General features: G+C 40.5%; 1 protein-coding gene across 1 annotated transcript in view; it reads left to right on the forward strand.

The window, feature by feature from the left end:
• DARS1 (aspartyl-tRNA synthetase 1) overlaps positions 1-18,648 on the forward strand; it is a 74,489-nt gene extending 55,841 nt beyond the window's left edge. The window contains exons 8-16 of the mRNA XM_075001548.1: positions 7,344-7,455; positions 9,215-9,349; positions 10,294-10,441; positions 11,378-11,524; positions 12,266-12,308; positions 13,596-13,676; positions 14,376-14,487; positions 16,248-16,319; positions 18,016-18,648. Of these exons, the coding sequence (XP_074857649.1) occupies positions 7,344-7,455; positions 9,215-9,349; positions 10,294-10,441; positions 11,378-11,524; positions 12,266-12,308; positions 13,596-13,676; positions 14,376-14,487; positions 16,248-16,319; positions 18,016-18,107 (942 nt within the window). The 3' untranslated portion in view covers positions 18,108-18,648. The remainder of the gene's footprint in view (positions 1-7,343; positions 7,456-9,214; positions 9,350-10,293; positions 10,442-11,377; positions 11,525-12,265; positions 12,309-13,595; positions 13,677-14,375; positions 14,488-16,247; positions 16,320-18,015) is intronic.
• Positions 18,649-23,798: the final 5,150 nt, after the last annotated feature.

Consider the following 23,798-nt stretch of genomic DNA (forward strand, 5'->3'; position numbering starts at 1 on the left):
CAGTGCAGAGTGGCTTAGTTTCTGTAGACTAGCTCCTCACCAATCTACTACATCATCTGTCCATTCTCTGTGGGGTCTGTCTCTCCTATCCAAGCTATCCCTTATGCCAGATACTAGGGTCTTGATTTTTCGTTTGTTGTTCATTCTGCAAATATGTCCAAATAGTTGTAGCTTCCATTTTATAACCTTCTGCAGCAGGTTCTCTTTCGGCTGTATCTTCCTATATAATTCCTCATTGGTGACCTCCTGCATCCATCCTATTCTCAGAATCTTTCTATAACACCTCCTTTCGAATGGCAATATTTTTCTTTTCAAATCTTTCGTTATCACCCATGTCTCACATCTGTACAACGTGCTGCTGAATACACACATTTTCAAGACGCCCAGCTTCGTTCTTAAGCTAATTGCTTTGCTTTTCCAGATCTTATCCATTGCCTTCAAACTCGCTCTTGCTTTCGCTATTCTAGTTGCTATTTCCTTCTTACAGTCTAGATCATACTTTATGTTGCTCCCCAGATATGTGAACTTCTCTACATTTTCTAGTTCAATACGATTGACACTGATCTTCCTTCCTATTTCCTTATCTCCAAATACCATTGTTTTTGTTTTATCAATGTTCGTAATCAGTCCATACTGCTTCCCTCCTTCGTTCAACACCTGCACCATTTTTGCTAGCTTCTCCTCATCTTCCTCAATGATAACTATATCATCCACGAACCTCAAGTTGTTAATTCTTTTCATGTGCACATATGTCCCTTCTACCTCTTCCTTGATCTTGTCCATCGCTGTCTCCAGATGTGCGATGAAGAAACTCGGCAATATTGGATCTCCTTGTCTCATACCTCTACTTGTTTTAAACCAACTTCCCAACTCCCTGCATGTTCTCACTGCTGCCTCTGCATTATCATTGATGCTTCCACCAAAACCCCTTACCCAGTCCCTCTTAAGCGACCCCTCTCACGAGATGATGTTGAAGCAAGAGGTGGACCACCTCCTATCCATAGGGGCGGTGGAGAGAGTCCCGGACAAGTTCCAAGGAAGGAGTTCTTACTCCCGATGCTTCCTCACAGAGAAGAAAACAGGAGGCTGGAGACCAATCCTGGACTTAATGGGCTCTCAATCGTTATGTCCGCAAACAGTGCTTCAAGATGACCACAATTGTTTCCATAGTCACAGCACTGGACGATGGAGACTGGTTTGCAGCTCTTGACTTGCAAGACGTGTATTTTCACATAACTATACACCTAGCACACAGGTGCTTCCTCCACTTCACCATGGGCACGGAGCATTTCCAGTACAGAATCCTGCCCTTTGGCCTGTCTTCAGTGCCCAGGGTTTTTACGAAGACACGCTCCATAGTGTCGGCTTACCTGCATTGATAGGATGTATTCATTTTTCCGTATCTGGATGATTGCCTCTTGAAGGGTGCCTCACGGGCAGATGTATTGCGCATGATAGACATTACCATGAAGACATTCCTCTTACTGGGCCTAGTCATCAACTTCCAAAAATCGACGACAGAGCCCACACAGGACATAGAATTCATAGGAGCACACACAGACTCTATTATGGCGAGGGTGTATCTGCCCACCGCACGTTTTCATGCCATCCAGTCTTTTTGGTACAGGTGCTGACGTACAACCCCACAATATGAGTTTTAACTTGCTTGCACTTCCTGGGGCACATGGCAGCCACCACTTTTATGGTGCAGAATGCCAGATTACATATTTGATGCCTTCAGCACTGGTTGGCAACTGTGTACATGCCAATGATACATGTCACTCACAAAAAGGTATCACTCCCAGTAGAGGTGCGAAAGTCTCTGGCATGGTGGACAGATCCCATGAAGTTGTTGTCGGGGTGCCCTTTCACCAACTGCAAATTGCAGTCTTTCTCACGACAGACGCCTCCCCCATATGCTGGGGTGCACAGATGGGAAACAAATCAGCGCAGGGGCGATGGTCCCTCACAGAGATGGCAGTGCACATAAATGTACTGGAGCTATGGGCGGTGTTCAATGCATTTAAACACTTCCACCAGCACCTACGGAACAAGGTAGTCAGGGTCAGTACCGACAACATTTCCCCAGTGTATTATATCAATCGCCAAGGCGGAGCCAGATCCTGTGCATGATGCACAGGGGCAGTCCGACTGTGGAATTGATGCATTGCAAACAACATAATCTTAAAAGCCTCTTACTTACCAGGTGTCAACAATGCAAGGGCAGATCAGCTGAGCAGGCACTTCGCTCTTATGCACAAATGGGAGATCGGCTCCGATCTGCTCCGCAGTATATTCAACATGTGAGGATTACCTCCGATGGACTTGTTTGCCACCTACATCAACAAGAAATGCTCTCAATGCTGCTCCAGAGCAGGCATTGAACAGGACTCATTAGGGGATGCCTTTCTGCTGTCATGGAAGGGCCCCTTGCTGTATGCATTCCCTCCTACGATACTTATCCACAAGGTCCTGGAGAAGGCAAGGAGGGAGAAGGCGTGCTTGATACTTATAGCCCCAGCCTGGGACCAGCAGCACTGGTTTCCTCCTCTGCTGCGCATGTCATGCTGCCCACCACTCCCCCTCCTGATCGGACCAAACCTCCTCACGCAAAACCGGGGGACCATGAGACACCCTGAGCCTTGAACGCTTCGCCTCAAGGCATGGCTAATCCCTGGCTCAGTGCCCTACATAGAGCACATTCAGAAGGAGTGAAAGTCGTCTTGGAATGCAGTCGATGGGCCTCTACCAGGAAAGCTTATGCATACAAGTGGAAACGCTTTACATCCTGGTGTTTGTCCAAACAACTGACCCCTCTGGAGGTCTCAGTTCCCACAATTTTGGATTATCTACTGGACCTAAAACAAGGTGGACTCACTTTATCATCACTAAAGGTCCACCTTGCAGCTATATTGGCATTCTGCCATATGGTGGATGGGTCAGCTGTATTTGCCCATCCCATTACAGCATAAGTCCTGAAGGGCCTTGCAAACCTATATCCCCCATGGAAACCATTATCGCCTTCATGGAACTTAGATCTGGTCCTCGACACACTGTCTAGACCACCCTTCGAACCACTGTCTCCCTCTGTCTACTTACCATGAAAATGGCCTTTCTTCCCGCAATTACATCGGCTTGCAGAGTGAGTGAACTGGCGGTGGTAATGGTGACTCTGCCCTATACAGCCTTCTCCAAGGAAGTGATTCTACACCTACACCCAGTGTTCCTTCCAAAGATCTCTTCAGTTCCATATTAACAAACTGATAATTCTACCATCCTTCTACCCAAGACTGCACGCCTCGAGTAGGGAAGTACGGCTGCATTCACTCGATGTGAGAAGGGCACTGGCCTTCTATATAGACAGAACTAAGCCCTTCCGAAAGACAGACTACTGGTGTCTCTCGCACCCAGATCAAAAGGAGGAGGGCTATCATCCAAAAGAATTTCAAATAACATTGTATCCTGCATAAAGGTGTGCTATACACTGCGTAAGACCCCCCTGCTAGTTCCACCCGGGACTCACTCTACCAGAGTGATGGCAGCCTCGACAGCCTTCTTTAAAGGAGTCTCCCTAAAGGACATCTGCAGAGCGGCGACGTGGTTGTCCTGTGATACTTTCGCCAGACACCACACATGCTGGAAGAGGATACACGTCTATCGACAGCAGTCCTTTCAAGGGCAAGCTGCATATAAATCCAGTACCCACCTCCATTTTGCTGGGGTCACTGCTGGGTAGTCGCCTACTGTCGAGCACCCACGGGGACCACTCGAAGAAGAAAGAGAAGTTACTCACTTGTGTAGTAATGATGGTTCTTTGAGATGTGTCCCCGTGGGTGCTGTACTACTCACCCGTTCCTCCCTGCTTTGGAGTTCTGCTTTATATTTTTCAGGAGCACTCGGGGCGGTTGGTTGAGGAACTGGCATGGACTGGATTGCACATGTGACCGAAAGCGCTCGAAGGACTGGCACACATCAGCCTATGCGCGATTCGACAAGACACAGCTTGGAAATCTCTGATCTGCGGCGCCAGGGCGAGCCCTACACCTGCTGTGGAGCACCCATGGGGACACCTCTCGAAGAACCATCATTACTACACAAGTGAATAACTTTTCTCTTTTCACTTGTAAAGAGGTTTACAAAACAACTACATACAGCAACAAAGGGTCCTGTGGCACCTTATAGACTAACAAATGTTTGAGCATGAGCTTTCGTGAGCACAGACTAGACAACTAGATGTTATTTTTGAAATGGAGGAAAGGGGGTTATGATTTGTTCTTTTATCAGTCCACATCAGAGATGGGGATTAGAATTCATAGTTTCTGGGTCTGCACCTCACAGCTCAAATTCCAACTCTCTTATAACTCAGTCCTGCAAGGTGCAAAGTGTTTTCATGACCATTGGAACAATTTTTTCCTCTGTCTACGTATTTTGCATGTCCACAGTCACTCTGTTTTAGACATAGCACCTTTTGATTGATATATGTTCTTTTGTATATTTACAAGCTTAACTGTTTTAAATATATCTGATTTTAATTTTACTTCATATTATTTATCTGGCCAAAAATAGTAGTAGATAGTCAAAATGAGAAGAAATTAAGACCTAGAAACCGTAAGATTCAGATTGTTAGTCGTATTTTCTTTCATTGTTTGTAGTCGGAGAATGAAATTTGCCAATATATCAGTGAAAGGTTTTGTTTTGTAGGAAAAATAGTTGTGGTTGTGTAGTTTTGTTTTAAAGCCAAAAGAAAAATAATTCACACCGAGAGCTTGTCACTGTCTTCAATTTGGTTGTTTTTACTCAGGTATTGTAGCACATGTGGTATCAACATGAGACATAATTGTGAAGCCCCACAATACATGATACATAAGTAGAGACAGTTAAGGATAGGGTGGCAGCTTGAATTCCTTTCTTTAGCCAGTTCAGTTTAGATCTGTGTTGTCCTAAGGCTTATTTTACTGTAGTGGAAATGTTTAAATTAGAGAATTGTTTCTTCTCATTGATGGAATAATTTGCCACATCTTAAGTTCAGGGCTGGGTGGCGTAAGAAACTGCTGATAGGATACAGAGCTTTTTGCTTCTAGCTGTTTGAAGTCATTTTACATTGGTAGTGATGGGTCTTTGTCTGTCTGTATGAAATGAGTTGGTGGCTTGTCTTGTTCCTGCTGAATAGGTTTCCACATCACAATGGACTTTAAATCGGTAACTTTGTTGGAAGTCTTCATGGAGAAGCCACTGATTGAATGAGCATTGAAAATCAACTAGTTTCACCTTTGGAGGTGGTCCTGTCAGGTCAGCACTGACGTACTTGGGAGAGGGTTGCATTCTTACTGCTTGTACTGTACGCATTATGATATAACCAAATGAAATCATTAGTCTGTCAATCTGACAACTTTCACAAATACTCCTAAAAATAACTAAATAAATAAGAGAACTTTTTACTGTATATGGGGTTAAGAAGCCACGGTCTTTGCTTTTCAGTATTGCTAAAGAAATAGAAGAGGAATTCTTGAAGAAACAACTTATAAAAGAGAGTGGTTAGATCTCAGTTGGCGTCATTACTGTTTACAGCTTTAGGCTGCAGAACAAATAATTGTTTTCAGATTGGGAAGGAAGAAGTATAGCAAAATCCCATTTGTTTTTCATGTTTTTGGAGCCAAAGAATTCTCTCTCATAGAACTGGTGGTAATCCATCAAACAAATGGAAGTGGCATTTTTATTCTTCCTTCTAAAAGTAATACTCTAGGAACTTGCCTCTGTGAGCATTTTGATATTGGGATATATCTCCTTCCTTATCAGACATAAGACACTGACAATTTAGGTTCTAAATTTGATGGGCATTATCTGACAGACAGTATCTTGCAACTTCTCAGTATTACATTGTAAAATAGAAATATATGCCCCTGGATCATTCCCATGGTCTAGATACAGCACTTTAAAGCCTGAGCCCAAAAGACTTAGAATCAATTCGTTGTCTTGGCATCTGTGCCTATCTCCTGAAGGGAGTGTATCTTGGAAATGGAGCAGAACAGGGGTTGCTAGAAGGGAGAGGGGACTAATTTCTTGGCTGTTGTTCAAAACCATAGTTTCTACATTCTGAACGTATTGAGAGCACAGTTGTGGTTAAGACATCAGTCTGTGAAAATTCCAAAACTATGAAGTGTCTCTCACCCATTCATACATCAAAATGAGTAATTAAGACTGTTAAAATGCCAATAAACTAAATTATTACAAGGCCACAGTATTTTATAGCTTTCTATTTTGCTTTTTCAAGTAAGTGAAATTTTCATCTTCTCATGGAGATGAGCCTAGATTTGTTTCAAAGCATTCAGTTTGCTCTCTGTCTAACTTTGGGTGATTATGTGATTTGTTTTGACTGGTTTATGGGTATATGTGGTTTGGCAGCATGTCATGTGAAAAACCACAGTTCTCTCCTCATCTAACTGAAAAGTCAGATACATCGTAAAAAGAAGAAGTAAACAGTGTTATGACGCAGATGATATTTTTTTAAAAAAATGTTCTTAGCTGCTTGCAAGAACTATTTGATACATGCAGCTGTAGATCACCACTAACTGTCAGGTTTCATGCTCTATAAGCATGAAATCAGATATGGGTTTAGTGTTGACGTATGGAAGCTTCAAAAAGTGTTAAAGGTATATTTAGTGCACTTAAATGTATAAGTAGGTTAACTGTTACATACATGAAAAGCTATATTTTATAACCATTTTTTCCAAGTTTTTACTTTGAAAAGTGACGTGTCATTTTAGTAAATATGGGAAAGATGGATCAGACAGCAGTTTACATGACCGATTTTGTGGGAAAATTTTTAAATACTTTTGTGTTAGTTTGGGGATTTTATGTCCATAGGTATGTCTTACATCACCTCCAAAGGCCCTGCATTTCAGTAGTCTTTAACAGGACTGAACAATTTTTTCTACCAAGGTCATTTTTTATCTTGTATTCATTTAAAGGTAATTCATTATATATTTCACCATCCATTTTGGTTCTATACTTTTACAGTGTTATCACATTGTATGTCTCATCTTGGAGAAACATAATGTGTATCACAACTCAGTGGTTCTTTATCAGGTTGTAAAATTCAGACTTGTAATTGAATGCACTGTAAAATGAAGTAAAAGAGTTTCAATGGTTAGCTTTGCCATTGCCGTATATTGATAACCCAGTAAATTCTCAGTTGAGACTTTTTCAGTGCTAGCTTTTGGAAGTATGGACTCATTAGCACTCCTGGCAGAATAATTTAAACATTTTCATGGTCATGATAAAAGTAATAAAATTGAACAGGTAAAACTAATTCAGGACTTATCATTTTACTTCCTTTTTTATAGACCTCTACTAGTCAAGCTGTCTTCCGCCTTCAGTCCGGTATCTGTCAGCTCTTTCGAGAAACTCTCATTCACAAGGGGTTTGTGGAAATTCAGACTCCCAAAATCATCTCAGGTACTGTGTGGTTTAACTGCCAGCTACAAATCTGAGGCATAGCATTTACTTAGTACAGTGATACTGGATTGATATCCTGGGGGCTGAAAAAATATCTCCTTTTTTCTTTTTAAGAAACAGTAATTCATACAATCTTTTTAGTATATCATCTGCTAGAAAGGAAAACATTGTGTTCTCTTGTTCTCCTATCCTTAAATGACAGTAGTTGGCCCATGCTTGCACCTTTTAGTTTTGGCATTTCTGACAACAAAGGATTATTCTTACCTGACTTTGTTTCTCTTGGCCATATAAAGATTCTGTTAAGTTAAACAAAGATTACTTTTGAACCTGAACACTCTTAAATATTAGATACCCCCAATCTAAAATCTGGTTACATAAGCAAGAGGAGACTTGTGTGTAGTTTTCTCACTTGACTGCAACTCCCCATAGGAGGGGCCTTCTGTCAGCTGAATACTGTACATAAGATCACTCTTTGATAGAAAATATTACAAATTGTCACATAATAAGGTTATGTAAAGCTGCTGGCTGGCATTGCTTGGCGTGAAAGCATGGCCACAGAGTAGGAGTTAGGAAATGTAGGTTCTGTTCTTGGCACTGTCACTGATTTGTATGATTTTGATTTCTCTCTTCTGATGGTATGTGCCTGCTAGGGATATTGTGATGCATCAGGGATGTCACTTAGGTTTATTGGAATTTTCTGATGGAAGGTGCTATATCAGGGAAAAGTATTAGTGGTGGTATTCTCTTTTTGGATGTCCCCTACCGAGTCATATTTCTTAGAATTGAATTAATTGTCCTTTTATATTATGAAGCCAATTGTCAGCTGAGACCACAATGGCAGCCTTTCATAACCCAGCATGTGGAAGCTGCTGTCTAATTATACAAAATCTCACCAAATGCAACAGTTCAACTCCTTCATGTTAGATGACTGTGTTATAAAAATATGAAATGATTCAGTAGTATGAATGGTTTACAAGATCTCTCTTTGCACATGACCCACCAGGAAGTGTGCAGTTCATACTATGCTGTGAACCAATAATGCAAACATCCTGTTTATTTTAGTGAGGTTATGTTTATGCAAAATTGATAAGCCTATGCTAATTTTCATACTTATATATCCTAGCTGTTTCTGTCTTCAATATTTTAAAAGTTGTCTGTCCTTGCTCAACACCTCCTCCTCCTCCTCTCTTTGCCCTTACCCCATCTCCCCACCCCTGGATAATAGTTTTTGTGCATGAGAGTTTGAAGAGAGGATGTTGGTGAAAGAAAGATGCTTATCTTCATGGAAGAGATACTAATCTTCCAGCATTTCCGTAGTGCCCTCTCCTCTTCAAGGATCCTTAAGAACATTAGCTAATGATTCATCACAACACTATTTCTTAGCCAGGGAGGAAAGTATCATTGTCCTATTATATACAGAGAAGCAGAACAGTGAAGTGAGGACACAGACTGAGCCTGTATCACTTGTAGGATTAGAATGCAGGAGCTTTTGATTCTTAGAGCTTTGCACACGTGTGTGCTCTCTTGCTTGTTAGGGTAATATTTTGTGCCCATCATGTTACACTGCTAAACTGAGAATAGTATTTAGATATCTAAGTCCCATTACAATTAATAGTTGCTCTATGTATATTCCCCTGATTCGGCTTTGAAAATTCTCATTCAAAACTTTACATATAAATCCAAATATACTTGAATAGAGTAACCTGTGATTTTTTTGTGTTTGTATTTTAATAACTGCTGTAAACATTTGCTTTTTTAGCTGCCAGTGAAGGAGGAGCCAATGTATTTACTGTATCCTACTTCAAAAGCAGTGCCTACCTGGCTCAGTCCCCACAGCTGTACAAGCAGATGTGTATTTGTGCTGATTTTGAGAAGGTTTTCTGCATTGGACCAGGTCAGACTAACTGTTTTTATCTGAGTTTTTCATGTTGCAGATATAGCTTAGAGCAGGCCTGGGACAAATGGGATGATGTGATCCTATAACTTCTCTGCAATACAGAACAAACATTTCAAGGAAAGGCTACTAATTAAACTGACATAATGACAATGCTTAAGGGGTGAGATGGTGAAATAAAAGTGCAGTGCTTAAGATGGAGGCATTACTAGAAAACACAGGTGTTCTTTAGCAGGTATTGCCATATGTTATTTCACACTGTGGGGTGAAAAAGAGGGAGGACTGAAATGGAAGTTTAATAATCAGTGATGACCCAAAACAAGCTAGTAAAGCATCTACTAAATTTGTGATGCTGGAAGCTGATAAAGCTTGATGAACACGCTTTACTTGGCAAATACCAACTAGTTAAAAAAATGCGTACAGCCTGTTACATTATTTAAATGTTTTGTAATTCCTACAATGCAGCCGTCCTGTGTGGTGTTTACAAACAACTTCATTTAAACTATACTCCCAACGTAAATTGGACTGATAGCGAAGAATCCTAGGGCTTAATTTCCAATCTTGGTTTCCTGAAAATCTTTGGGGAAAAAAACAAATAGTGTCTGCTGAACATTAATATATATCTTTGTCAGAACTGTGAAACTGGAACATTTAAAGCTCATAATTAGTGGTTTATTTCTAAATTGACAAAACAGCTTCTAAAGTTAGAGAACTAAAGATTTCTAAAGGAACTAAATTTTGTAAGTATTGCTCATTGGCTAAAACTATGCTCCAGGGAAGAGTTGTATGTTGTTTTAGGTGAGAGGAATCCTCATGCTTGCAAGTAGCAATGCATGACTGTTGCAAAACATGGTGTGACTGAGGTTTTTTTGTAAATCAAATACTATTGTAGTAATTTCTTTTAGGATAAAGAACCATTTAGAATTTGTATTCTCATTTTACAGTGTTTAGAGCTGAGGACTCCAATACACACAGACACCTAACTGAGTTTGTTGGTCTGGATATTGAAATGGCTTTTAATTACCACTATCATGAAGTGGTTGATGAGATTGCAGACACCTTAGTACAAATATTCAAGGGACTTCAAGAAAGGTAAATAAAGCATGTTTAATTCCATGAATAGTTTCATCTGCTTGAGATCACTAGGTGTCTCACAGGAAAGTAGTGGGTGCTTCACTCTCGAGGTCTGTCAGATAACTGCTAAGAACCTGGTTTAAACTGAGAGAGCTTCAGAACTATGACTCTTACTCTGCTTGACCTTCCCTGTGTTTCTTAGATTTTGGAATTCACTGAAGAATCAGGGCATGAAATGTTTTCTCCTCCCAGGGTTGTAATTCCTATTGTATGTTAGAGTACATTAAGAAAAACTCAACTGTTTTTCTTTTGGAAAGGCCTCCTGACAGAAATACTCTGTCTTCTTTAAATGTCATTGCTTTTGTGCACATACAGACTTCGTCCTTATTTTGATATTCAGCTATATATTTGCTCTTACAGAAATTTAGTAAGTCAGCATTATCTGCTAAGAAATCTTAGTACAGTAGTTTCAATTTTTTTGCCACACATCTCATGACAAATCCAGTTCATCAGGTTCTGGAAGGAAGTCTGACATCTGTTTACAAATTGTACAGTATCTTGCTGCCAGAGACACAGCTCTTATTACCTGATCCAAAGGGAATCTGTTTTTTATGTTTGATTTCTGTAATATTTAATTTCAAAGGAATAAAGGGGGTTAATTTTTTTAAGAGCAAAGATTATGAGGAATAATCTGGTCAGTCAGTTGCTACTTTGAGAGAGGAATGAAGCAGCAAGATAGTGTGAAAATACTTAACTTTTTCAGTATTTAAATGTGGATTGCTTTACCTTGGATAAAATTCCATTTTGATTATATAGACCTCTCCCCAAAAGCACTTCCAAATAGTTTGTGTTGCAAGAGTGACCCCTTGTGGCAAAAGAATGTGCTACAACTATAAGCCTATTGCTTGACTGCAAAGGAAGTATCTCTTTGCCCCTCCTCTCCTATTTATACAGGTTTCAAACTGAAATTCTGACAGTGAACAAGCAGTTTCCTTGTGAACCATTCAAGTTTTTGGAGCCAACTCTGAGGTTGGAGTACTGTGAAGCTCTAGCAATGCTCAGGGAAGCTGGAGTAGAGATGGGGGATGAAGAGGATCTAAGGTACATAGGTATTGTTGGAATGTAGCAGTCTTGTAAAGGTGTCTGGCACTGTCTTTTGTTAAGATATCGGTTTTGCATTGTGTGGCCAAAGAACGTGAGAACTTATACATTCTGAAATGAAGAATACACTAGATTATATCTATTGAAATATTAAAACTAACTAGGTATGAAAACAGTTTTTTTCTTCACTGTAGACTTTTATACCTTAGTAAGTCCTGGGACCCAACACAAAAAAACTGAAAGTACAAAGAGCGTGGAACTCCTTTTAAGAATAAAATATCTGTGTGCCTAATAGTGCCAGGAATCTGTGAGCAAGATTTAGTTGAAAAATATCTCGGGTCAAAAATCTTGCTCGCTGATCACCCCCTCTTGCAGTGGAAACTGGCTGTATGTTTTTTCCTGTTTAACACTCGTCCTGATCTAATTCCCATTGTTGTCAGTGGAAATTGGATCAAGGCCTTGTGGATTCACAACAGACAAGTAATAACATTTACCAAATTAAAACTTTTCTGTTCTTTCTCATATATACAGCTACAAAAGGATGCATGTTACTTTGCAGGTAAACAAAAATAACAAATCTTTGCCCCCAGAAGATTGCAGTGTAAGGATACAGTATTGCAAATTGCTTCTTACCATATTTAAACGGAAGCACTTTATGCAAGTACCTGTTTAGTTATTTGTGGTGTATGTTTGATAAGGGTCTAAATTATTTTATTCTGATGATGAGAGTGTTTTTTTCAGCACACCAAATGAAAAGCTTCTGGGTCGTTTGGTGAAAGAAAAGGTAACTGTCACTTCAGAATAACTTACTTTCTGTATTAAAACTGAAGCTTAAAAACTAGAAAGCATAAAACTGAAGCATAGAAAACTAGAGAGAAATGTCTGTTTTGTGTAAAACCTTTTTTGCATCTGTAATGTTGGCTTTCTTAGAACAGGCCAAAGTTCTTCAGACAATGTTCTATGTTGATATAAAACTTTCTCATAAGGGGGCTGAAGTTGGAGTCACAGCTGGGGCTGGGAACTGAGCTGCCACCAGAGTTTGAGGCTAGTGGTGGAAGTGGAGTTGCAGCCAGCCAAAGCAGCGGCTGGAAACAGAGCCATACCTGGGGCCAGGCTGGAAGTGGAGCTGCAGCCAGGCTATGGTAGGATGTGGCAGCTAAGCCCCTAGGAAAGTGTGGAGCTGCATCAAAGCTAGATATGGGGCCAGGTGCGAAGCAGAGCTAGTGGCCCGTCTGGGTGGTGCTCCTCCCTGCCCCTTGTTAGGATAAGCCAAGATTTCTGTGCCTACCCCAAAATATTCCTACACATCCTCCTGTGGGGCCCACCCCAAAGTTAGGGTCTTCTGTTCTACGTGTACCTGCATGTGTGTGTGTATTTACTATTACTCACCAATTTATTGACAGTTTATTTTTTTTCCATTAATAATTGTTCTTGAAAATAAAAGTCCTTGTCCTAGGAAATGTGTGGGCTTTTTTGTTTGTTTGTTCTTATTTTAACTTGCCAAACAGATTTTCCCTTCTCCCACCATTCCTAATGGAAGCCAGACTAAATGGTGGTTTCATTTATGTTTTAGGTGCATGAGGGTGAAAGTACTCAAAATGATGTTTGTCAGTGAACTAGTTGCTGCAAAACTACCAGGAGAAGCTCATATTGTGGTTTTGGTTAGAGCTTCTAAAAATCTTTTATGAGAAGAGCAGTTTTTTAAAGCATTATGTTTTAGGAATTTGAAATATTGTGAGATGGGAAAAATATATTAAACCAATAAGAAGAGATTCAGATATTTATGGGTTGGTTTTAAGAATGAAAGAGTATATAGCAAATGTGGTGTCCAGAAAGCTAGTAAAGACAGTACAGTAGTGTCCCTTTTTACATATTGTTTTTCAAGCTAAGAAATAGAGGTACCAAATGCTTCCTCTTAAGTTCTGCTAAAGTTAACAAAAATGAGATTTTAAACTAACAGATCTTTTGTTTATATTTAAAAGAAACATTGGTTGTGGCTTCCTCTGTATATACTCATTTCACTGCATTTGAGCGAGTATTAACTTTATTCAAATATCTGGTCTTCTTACAGTACGATACAGACTTCTATATTCTTGATAAATATCCTCTGGCAGTGAGGCCTTTCTATACAATGCCAGATCCAGGAAATCCTGTAAGTAAAATTATGTAGTGTTGTCATTGTAAAAAGGCAAAGTTTTAATTGATCAATTAATAGCTAATTTGACAAAATGCAGGAAACTTTTTCCTGCCTTTTCAATGAGATTTGTATTACCACATTGATATTAAGAGTAAACCAACATCTGATGGGCCATACGTGTGTCAAAGTTACATTTACTGGTAAAAATCATCCAGAAAGAAAAATTAAACAGATATAAATTTTAGAAATCCATAGAACAAAACTCCACAGCAGAAGCCTGATCTATCAGGTTGAAAGATTGTAACTGCTATTTCTGTAGGCACAAGTATATGGAGAACAAACTATTATTACAGGGGAGTAAAAGCTGTAGCTTTCTTTAGTTTTTGTATGGAGTCCTCCTAGAATGGGCTCTGCATTTTTATGCTTACATTTGCTGAAACCCAAATACAAATGTTGTGATTCTGCATAGAGGGAGATGGTGGGATTCAGGTTCATGAGTCAGGTCATCTGAATGTGATGAAAAGGAAAGCTGTGTTTACTGATAACTGTTGCAGCCCAGAGTACTTCACACTGTCAGGTAGCTACATCTAGTATCATAGGTGAAGTTACTGAAAAGCGCATTTTGGCTGTTTGCAGGCTGAGCCTGTGTCACTGGGAAACACACCTCTCTCTCCAATTTCAGTCACTAATGAAATGCAAACTTTTTCATTCCAGAAAAGCTCTAACTCCTATGATATGTTCATGAGAGGTGAAGAGATTTTATCTGGGGCTCAGAGAATTCATGATCCGCAGCTGTTAACAGAAAGAGCCCAGCATCATGGCATTGGTAATAAAATATTTAAACTTTGTGAGATTGTAAATCATGAGATAGAATTTGTTTGGTTTTTTTATGAGACTTCCAAAATCTGGGAAAAGTATGGTAACAAGGGAGAGAACCGTTCAAAACTGAAGCATGAAATGAAACCATTTTCTCTATTTTTGTCTTTAGTTTCAGGCATGACAGGCATACTCCTTGTCTGAGTTATTTGCATTAAGGGAGTTCTGATTATTTTTGTATACCTTTCAAGAAAGATTTAGGGACAGTTTGGTATCATAACATTGGGCAATATTGCAACAATAATACCGCCTCTTTTATAACATCAACTCATTTTTTTCTATTTTAATAATTTTTAATCCATTATAGTGTTAATCCTTATGGGGAAAAAATCAATAATGGTTTTCTAAGGTCTTTAGAGAGTACAGGGAGTAGAAAGGTGTTCTGCACCAATAAAGCATTCCTGCCAGAGCAAGTCCCACCCTATCATAGTTCGCTGTATCTATAGCATCTTGCTGGTTTCTGGTATACCACTTCCAGTGCAGCTCCACAGTGCTGCTGCTACCTAACTGACTTCTGGGCTTTGAACCACTAAGAGGGGAAATTGGTTAAATTGGGAACATCCATTAGTAAAACCGGGGAGGGAATCAGCATGGGTACAGCTTGCATAATGAGTGAGACAGAAGGGAAGTGAGTGAAAAACAGAAATGAATCAGCAGAAGTGAGGCGAGTATTGAGTGCATCTGTTGTAGGCTACGTCTACACTAGAGAGTTTCGTAGACAAAACGGGTTTTATTGACAAAATTTGCAAAGCATCTATGCACAAAGGCTATGTCTACACTAGAAGCCTCTGTCTACAGAAGTTACTGTTGGAAGAGATGTTCCGACAAAACTTATATCAATGGATCACATCTACACATAAAAGCAGATTGATCTTTTGATCCTCTCGGTTGACAAAAGGGTCCCCAGAGCACCTACATGGCTTTTTTGTCAACAGTTTCTGTTGACAAAATGCATTTTCTGTGTAGCTGCTCTGCAAGTTTTGTTGACAAAACCTGTCTTGTCTACACAATTCTCTAGTGTAGATGTAACCAAAATGTGTATTGTCAACACAAACTGTTGACAAAAAAAGCCATGTAGATGCTCCAGGATGCCCTTTTGTCAACAGAGCAGGCCAGAACATGATCTGCTTTCATGTATGGATGTGATCTGTCAACAGAAGTTTTGTCAGAACATCTCTTCCGATAGAAACTTCTGTAGGCAGATGCTTCCAGCATAGACGTGACCTTAGAGATAAGGAACAGCAGCTAGAAGAAGTTTCCTATTGGTAGCTGTGAGGAGACAAGAGGAGAGGCTGAACAGAGTATGCTGAGCTTCAGCTTCTTAGTATAGTGTTTCAGCATGAATATGCCATTGTATTTCTCAGCTCAATAACAGCTAAGCTCAGCATGATGTACAGTAGAGGACTAGCTGCCATTCTTCTATAAAATGTATTCCCCCAAGTAGATCAGGGGATTGGATTCATTGAGTTTCACTGATCATAAGTTAGAGAATATTCCATATAAAGTCATAGCTTCTAGACGGTATTTCATTATTTGCACCTATTTGATTACAGACCCACATCTGGTTTCACAGCTTCATTGCCCAGGTTGTTGTGTGTGGTGTGTTTTTTGTAGAATCATTATAGACATATCAACTTTGAGCTTCTCTGGATACATTAGTAAGATGTGACATTAACTCTGTATGACAATAAAAAATATTTTCTTCTCTAGACTTGGAGAAAATAAAGGCTTACATTGATTCCTTCCGTTTTGGTGCCCCTCCCCATGCAGGTGGTGGGATAGGTAATGTATATGCCTTTTTGCTACTTTCCAGCCCAAGTTTGACATCAGACAATCACTCGAGTAACTTTATTTATGATTACAGTAATCAGTCAAGTGTTCAGAATAAATTATTTCAAGAAGTTTACTTGGATTTGTGGTGTGGATTTGTTGAGGAACACTGTAAGCTCTTTTCCTAAGACTGTTTAAGAAAAGAATCTTAAATTGTGAGCAATAGTTGTTTCATAAAATGGAAAATATTAAGGGAACAATCTGCCCAGGTTCAAAGACACATGAGCACAAGAATAAATCCCCACTAGTTAGAAAAATTAATTGTTCTAATTCCAAACAAAGGTAAGGGGAAACTTTAATAAAAGAGTACTCTACTTTGTATTATTTATTGTAACTGACTTAAGGCTGTATTATTTATTATAACTGAATAAAGATAGTGGAGGCTCTGGGCCGCTTATTGCTTTTGATGAAACCATTCTGAAGTCAGGAGAAACCCGTGATTGCTTTATTTTATTCATAGTGAAGTTACTTAGCTGAGTCTCATTGAGCAGCTTTGCTGTGTCTAGCTGTTTGGCAAAGATATTGAGGTTTAGAAGCGCCTATATATAAGTACTTTAAATGTTAAAGTGAACAAAAATGAGAGAGTATTTCCAAGTGTTTAACATTAAATTTTAAAATGTATTTTAAGCACAGCAATTTGCAATTCCACAGTGTTCTCAGCAGCAGTATGTACCATGCTCATTCACTATGAAATGGTGTGTGCATCCTAAACATAGTGCCCCTAAGCCAATGCTCTTTATTTCAGTTTCTCTTTTCCTGACTGTCCTTTTATCTTTGTAAAATGAATTTAGAAAATCCTAAACTAATTTTCTGAAAAAATTAGGTATTTTCCTCAGTAATTAGATTTATAAGAAATTGTAAGCAAAGCATTGCAGAGAGGGTTTTATGTAAGATGCAGGTATTAGTGAGCTGGAAAACTGAATGGCAACATTTGCAGGTGTCCTGACCGATCTAATAACTGCCTCTAGAAAAGATTGTGATTAACTTCAGAGGACCTAACAAAGCTAGGTGAATGGGTAGTAGATGGCAGATAAACTTAAGTGTTTATAAATACACACTACTTCACAGTGGAAGGAATAGTAATTTTAGCTACACCCAGGAGAAGGTATAAGTTCTAAATTGCCTGTAACCACTAAAGGATTAGGAAGAAACTTGCCCTAAGTACAGGTTATGTCATAATTGTCTACTAAAGTTACTGACACTTTGTCCTGAAATATTTGGTACTAGTCACTGTCAGATTGTTCTGATGTACACTGGTGTATTTGATGGATTTACTATAATCTGATGGATTTACTGTGTACTTTAGATAGCACTTCTGGGCCCAGTTTTCTCTTTTCTCTGCCCTATTTATTTATATATGTATTTATTTATAGTGCCCAGCTATTTAGTGCATAGTCCAATCCAGACACACAGTAACTAATTTTATGATGCAGAGTAACATCCGGCAAAATGTGTGTGATATTGGGAAACTTGCCCTTTTTCTGGTGCTACTCCATTTTTTAGTCACTTGTGCTGATGCCTCTGAGCCATGTTTGTAGTGGTTCTTACACTGCTGTGTCTGAAAAGTTTGCTAGAGTTAACAACTGTGTGTTGATTTTGTCAAGAGTTGGAAACTAATAACTAACTAGACTGGATGTAATTTTTGCAGGGTTGGAAAGAGTAACTATGCTCTATCTGGGACTGCACAATGTTCGTCAGACCTCCATGTTCCCTCGGGATCCCAAACGACTAACGCCTTAAGGTGTCTGTCTGCAAGTTTTCTCCAGACCCCTGCTCTTGATCAGCTTATACCCTGACTAATTATCATATGCACTAAACTAAGGAAGAGAAGTCTACTGAAGTGCCACAACGATATTTTGAATTCTTCACTACCATCTGATTAAAGAGAAGTATTTTAATAAATCTGGAATCCTTGCAATAGCAGGCACATTTTGTATGTAATGTCATACTTACCTCCGGTTAATGTTACACTGATGCATTACGTAGAAAATTTCTAAACACTTCAGTTTTAATAAACTAGTTGTACAGTAATGACTACAAGAATCTGAATTTTTAACTTAACAGCAACAAGATTGTATATCTTACAGTACAGTATTTGATTGAAGCTTAAACATTAACTGTAGACATTGGTAACCTAAAAAACAATGGAAAGTGGCAAGTTGCTAACTGATTTACGTGGTAAACTGAGTATCATGAAAAGCAGGTAAAAAGTTGAACTTTCTCAACTAAAAGTGTTGATGCTAAATTGTAGAAATAGATTGCAATAAAACTCAAAAGTAAATTATCTGTGTATACAGTATTTCTTTTTTTCTTGACCATATAGAAGTTGTTTTCTTCTTATGTATAACTCCTGTAGAAAATAATATAAAGATAACAGAACCATTCTTTTAAAATACTATGTGTATTACACGTGTGTGGTGGGAACCAGCCCCATACCAGTCAGGAAGGGTTTAAAGAGCTACGCTGCAAAGAGTCAGCTCCAATTCCACATACCTGAAAGGCATGTGCTGCCTGGAGAGGGCCAGTTCCTTAAAAGTGAGTATCCAAGAACAGTAAATGGTGGTATGCACAGAAGCAGAGCTAGTTTACAGAACTCCCTAAACCTGGGGTCATTAACCTTTTTGCTTCTGACGAAGTGGGTCTTTGCCACGAAAGCTTATGCTCATACATTTCTGTTAGTCTGTAAGGTGCCACAGGACCCCTCGTTGCTTTTGCAGATCCAGACTAACACAGCTACCCCTCTGATACCTTTTGCATCGGGGGCCATATGGCAATTTTTTATGTGCAGTTGTGGAGCATTTTACAAAAAGTCTAATCTGATTTTGCAATTGCCATCTAACAAGGCTTTAACCTCCAATGTTTTGTGATGAAGTTCTTAAATAAAATATCAGTTAAGGATACTAAAAGTTTGTTAGATTAAAAAAAAAAGGAAATGTGAAAGTTAAGCTTTGATAAAAGTCATACAATTCAGAAAATATACTCCACAGCTTTGCTCTTGAGCTGTTATAATGATTTACCGTGGAATCTTCGCAGAATTATTAATTTCTGTTTAAAATTTACTGCAGTATCCCAGTTGTATTTAATGAAGCTGAATGGATTACGACTACAGCTAATTATCACAGATTTATTATTACTGCTAAAGTCTAGCTTCAGAAGAATTTTATTCAGATAATCCAATAGGAGTTAATCAAATTCAATTAACTTGTCTCATACAGAGCTCGTAATGCATCTAGATGACAGCCTTTTTTTGGAAGCCCCATTTATGATAAAACTCACTCATGCATGTTTTGTGCCAAAAACAAATTGAGAAAAGACTGTTTCTAAAAGAATTCAATGCAGGTTGCTGTTTGCTCCTTTAGTCGTGAAAAGTAGGCAGCATATGTAGTATGTACAAACCCATGTAATGGCTATAGGTATTCTCTGGGAATCTGCTGTATCTCTTTTTCCATAGGAGCTGTCCTAGCTCATGTTTCAGCTGAGTTTATTCGCACTGGCTGCACTAGGGCAATATTTAAGATGTGAGGCTGGACACCTCTGTACGTATAATTCTTAACATGTAATTGCCTCTTGGCTACCTATCGACTAATTCCTGAGAAAATAAATCTTAAAGTAGTAAGAATTTATTCTGCTTTAATGGAGGCTGTTTGAAATGTGGGTATATTTGGATATAAAAGTTTTATTATAGCATACAGTTAAAACTTTACAAATAGTTCTCTTACAATTGTATATATGCTGTGTTGATAAATACAAAATCTCCTATAGCAGATTAAGAAAAATCAAGTGTGCGTAATCCTTAATTTCTACCAATTTTAGTAGGGCACCCAAAATTTTAAACATTGATCTGTGTGGCTATGCCTACATGACAGCCCTATTTTGAAATACAGTAAACTCTTCCATATCCAGCAACCCCAGGACTGGGAGGTTGCCGGATATTCAAAAATGCTGCTTAACAGAGAGGTGGCTGTGGGATCCCTGGCAAGGGACCACAGGACCCTTCCAGCCCCGTGGCTGTGAGCTGGCTGGGGCGAGGAGCCCCACTGGCAACTCCAGCACTGGGTTCAGGGAAACTCTGGGGGGATGTGGGGCTCTGCCGGCGGCATGGGGCTTTGCTGGTACAGAGGGCAAAGCTGGTAGCCCCAGGCTGTGCTGGTGTGCAGAGCTCTGCCAGGGTGTGGGGCGATGGTGCTGGCACAGGAAGCTCTGACGGCACATGGGGCAATGCTGGTGGCCCCGAGCTCTGCTGGTGCTTGGGGCACCGGGGGAACACTGGTGGCCCTGGGCATGAGGGAAATCCTCCAGGGAACGGAGGTCCACTGGGGCCAGGGGAACCCCAGCAGGCCCAGGGCTGAGAGCTGGCAGCTCCAGCCCCAGGACCAGATGAGTTAACCACGGCAGGCCTGGGGCCAGGAGACCACCAGAATTGACAGCGAATAGAACTCCACCAGCAGCCTCAACCAGAGAAGCCGGGGGCAGAGGCAGCAGGGGCTGGTGTGGCTTAATTGAGAGTTCTAGTTTAACAAATGCCAGCTAAGGAGTAGTTTACTGTAAGCTATTTTGAACTATATTATTTTGAAATAACACAACCAAACAAAATGCATTTTGAAATAGCATTTCCAATCCATAGCATGCTTTTTAAATAGGCCGTGATGGGCTCCAATGGCACTATTTCGAAATAGGCATTATTCCTGCATCCATTTAAAATTTATTTCAAAATAGTGTGCATGTCATTCAGACAATGCCAAAGTTATTTCAAAATAACTGCTGTTATTTCGAGATAACTTGGCCATATAGACATAGCTCCTGACTCCTTCCTTTATGCCAGTCAAGGTTTCTATTTTTTGATATTATTTTTAAGAGAGAAAATTAGGACATCAGAGTCTCATGTGTAACTAGTTAAACATTCTAGAATCAGAAAGCATTCTAGAGAGCAATAGCCATAGCACCTCGTTAAAACTTGCTTTGCTTCTAAAATTTTCGTACAAAGTATACCTAGGGACCAGTTCTCTGTCCCGCTGGGATGATTCAAAGGCAATTCAGAGCTGCCAATCAGCAAGCCTAGACCTCTGCAAACTGTCCCTGGCTGCATAGGAACAATAGCCTGCCTTTATTAGCAGGGAGTTAAGCAGAACCAGACCTTACTATTTCCATTCCTTTATTTAATTTTAGCAGTCAGAAGCATGCAGCTATGAGGCAAACCTACAGAACGCTGGTCTTCTGAATTGACAGCTCTTAATTGTCTTTGAATCTGCTCAGCAGAAGGACAATCCATTTTAGAAGTACGCTAGGCATGTTATCTGGTTGATGATACGTCAGCAAAGAAGCCAGAATCTCATATCAGAAAGCAAAAACCATTTCACAGGGCTATTGAAAGTTGCTTTTGGCATTAAAAGCAAGAAAAATTGATGCATATTACTAAAAAGAGGAGAAAATTAATTTTATGGCAGCTGATTTTGACACCACTATTCTTCTCCTCTCTCCATTCATGCTTGGACTGAGTTCTGCCTAATCACAGCTGCCTTGTTCTGTTTTCTTAACAGTTTTACTGGGTTCCATCTCCTGACAGATGTCAGATGAGACAGAAATACAATGCTTTCCTCCAAAAGTCACAGTTTAAAGAAGAAATGTATTTAGATGAGTTTCTTTTAACTACACTGTTACACACTTAGAATTTTAGTCCTTCCACTTAACTTCTGTTTTCCCTTTCCCAAGTCCTTTTTCTGTTCATTGTAGTCTGTTCATCTGCAGGTAATTGTTCTGCTTGTGAGAATCTCTTGGTCTTAGTGGTTGCCTTTCTTTCTAAATTAAAAGTGCATGTCTCTTGTTTCTGAACATCTGTTCACTGTTAGAACCGGCCAATGACTTGGTGAATAGATGGGGGTGAGCAGGGTGTGGGAATATGAATATCCATATTATAAAGTTACATGTGGATGACTTTTACAAGTGCACTAGCCATTGACAGGGCACATAAGTCTACTCTGAACTAATTTACTAGAGTCCTAATTTCTAACGTTCATGGCTTTTAACTTCACATTGACACACTGCATCAGTGGTTAAGTTGCTAATAAAATACATTGTCCACTCTTGTGAATGTATTTGCCCCTAATACCCATATACACTCATCCCTCGTTCTATGAGCACAATTGGTTCCCAACTTTGTGCTCGTAGGCAAAAACTCCTAAGGGGGACACTAAATTCTCATTCAAACACATGTAAAAGTCTGATTGGTTCCTAGAGCTTGGTGAAGTGGCAGCAGGTGGTGCTGCTTTGGAAAGGTAAGCGAACCTGGGGTTTGAAAAGGTTAAAGGCTGGGGGCAGTTTAGGGCCATGAGTGGGAGGGTGGGTTAAAACCTGGTGGCTGTTGGGTCCGTGGGGAGTTCAGGCTGCTGAAGGTTGGGTGTGTTGTTGTGGGGTGGCTGCAGTGGGTTAGGTTGACCGGACTGGCAGGGAGGGGAGGCAGAGGTCAGGTTGCCGTGGGACCGGTGGAGGGGTTAAGGCTGTCACGGGATGGGGACGTGGGGCTGGCCCAAGGGTCAGGCTGCTGCAGGACTGGCGGCTGGGGAGGGAGTCAGGCTGGCACGGGTAGGGGCTGTGGGATCAGCGGGGGTCGGGCTGCTATGGAGCCAGCAGTGGGGAGGGGCCAGACTACCGCGGGTAGGGGCCATGGGGCTGGCGGGGGGTCAGGCTGATGGGTTGAAGCTGGCGGGGGGGTCAAGCTGCCGCGGAGCCAGCGGAAGTGGGGGGTAGCCTGCCGCAGAGCTGGCAGAGTATGGGGGTCAGGCTGCCACAAGGCCGACGGAGGTGCAGGGACAGGCTGCCACGGGTAGGGGTTTCGAGGCTGGCAGGGAGTCCTACTGCCGGGTTGGGGCTGTCGGGCTGGCGCGGGGGAGGGGTCAGGCTGCAGAAGTGGATTTTACTGGGGTAAGCTCCTGACCGAACACAGTTGTTGGTCTTTTGGTTGCCATAATGCAGGGTGACTGGTTCTGGCTTGGCAGGACACAATGGTTGCCTCTTTCTTTCACAAGATTTTTTCCGAAGTAAAATGAAAGACTGGGGCGCTCCTTTCAAACCTGCTCTTCCTTTCCTGTTGCAGGAAGAGCGCATGCTTTCAAAGGCTTAGAGGCGCCACAAGGCCCTTCTTTTGAAAGACCAGTCCTCATTTTCAATCCCTGTCCCCTTCTTTGGGAAGAGCCGGGGTCGTGTGGATGCTGTCTCTCAAGAGAGCAGATCACTCTTTCGATATGCCCTGTGGGTGGACACGGACTCACTCTTTCAAAAGAAGTTCTTTCAGAAGAGATCCTTCGGAAGGATCTCTCTAGTGTAGACATAGCCATTCTGCAAACTGACGCATGTTCCGCCCCTCTACGGCTCAGTGCTGACGACTGGAACAAACAATGCGCACGCGCAGCCTCCACGGCCTGCGGTGCTCGTTTT

This window comes from Carettochelys insculpta, chromosome 8 (genome assembly GCF_033958435.1).
Source record: "Carettochelys insculpta isolate YL-2023 chromosome 8, ASM3395843v1, whole genome shotgun sequence".
NCBI lineage: Eukaryota > Metazoa > Chordata > Testudines > Carettochelyidae > Carettochelys > Carettochelys insculpta.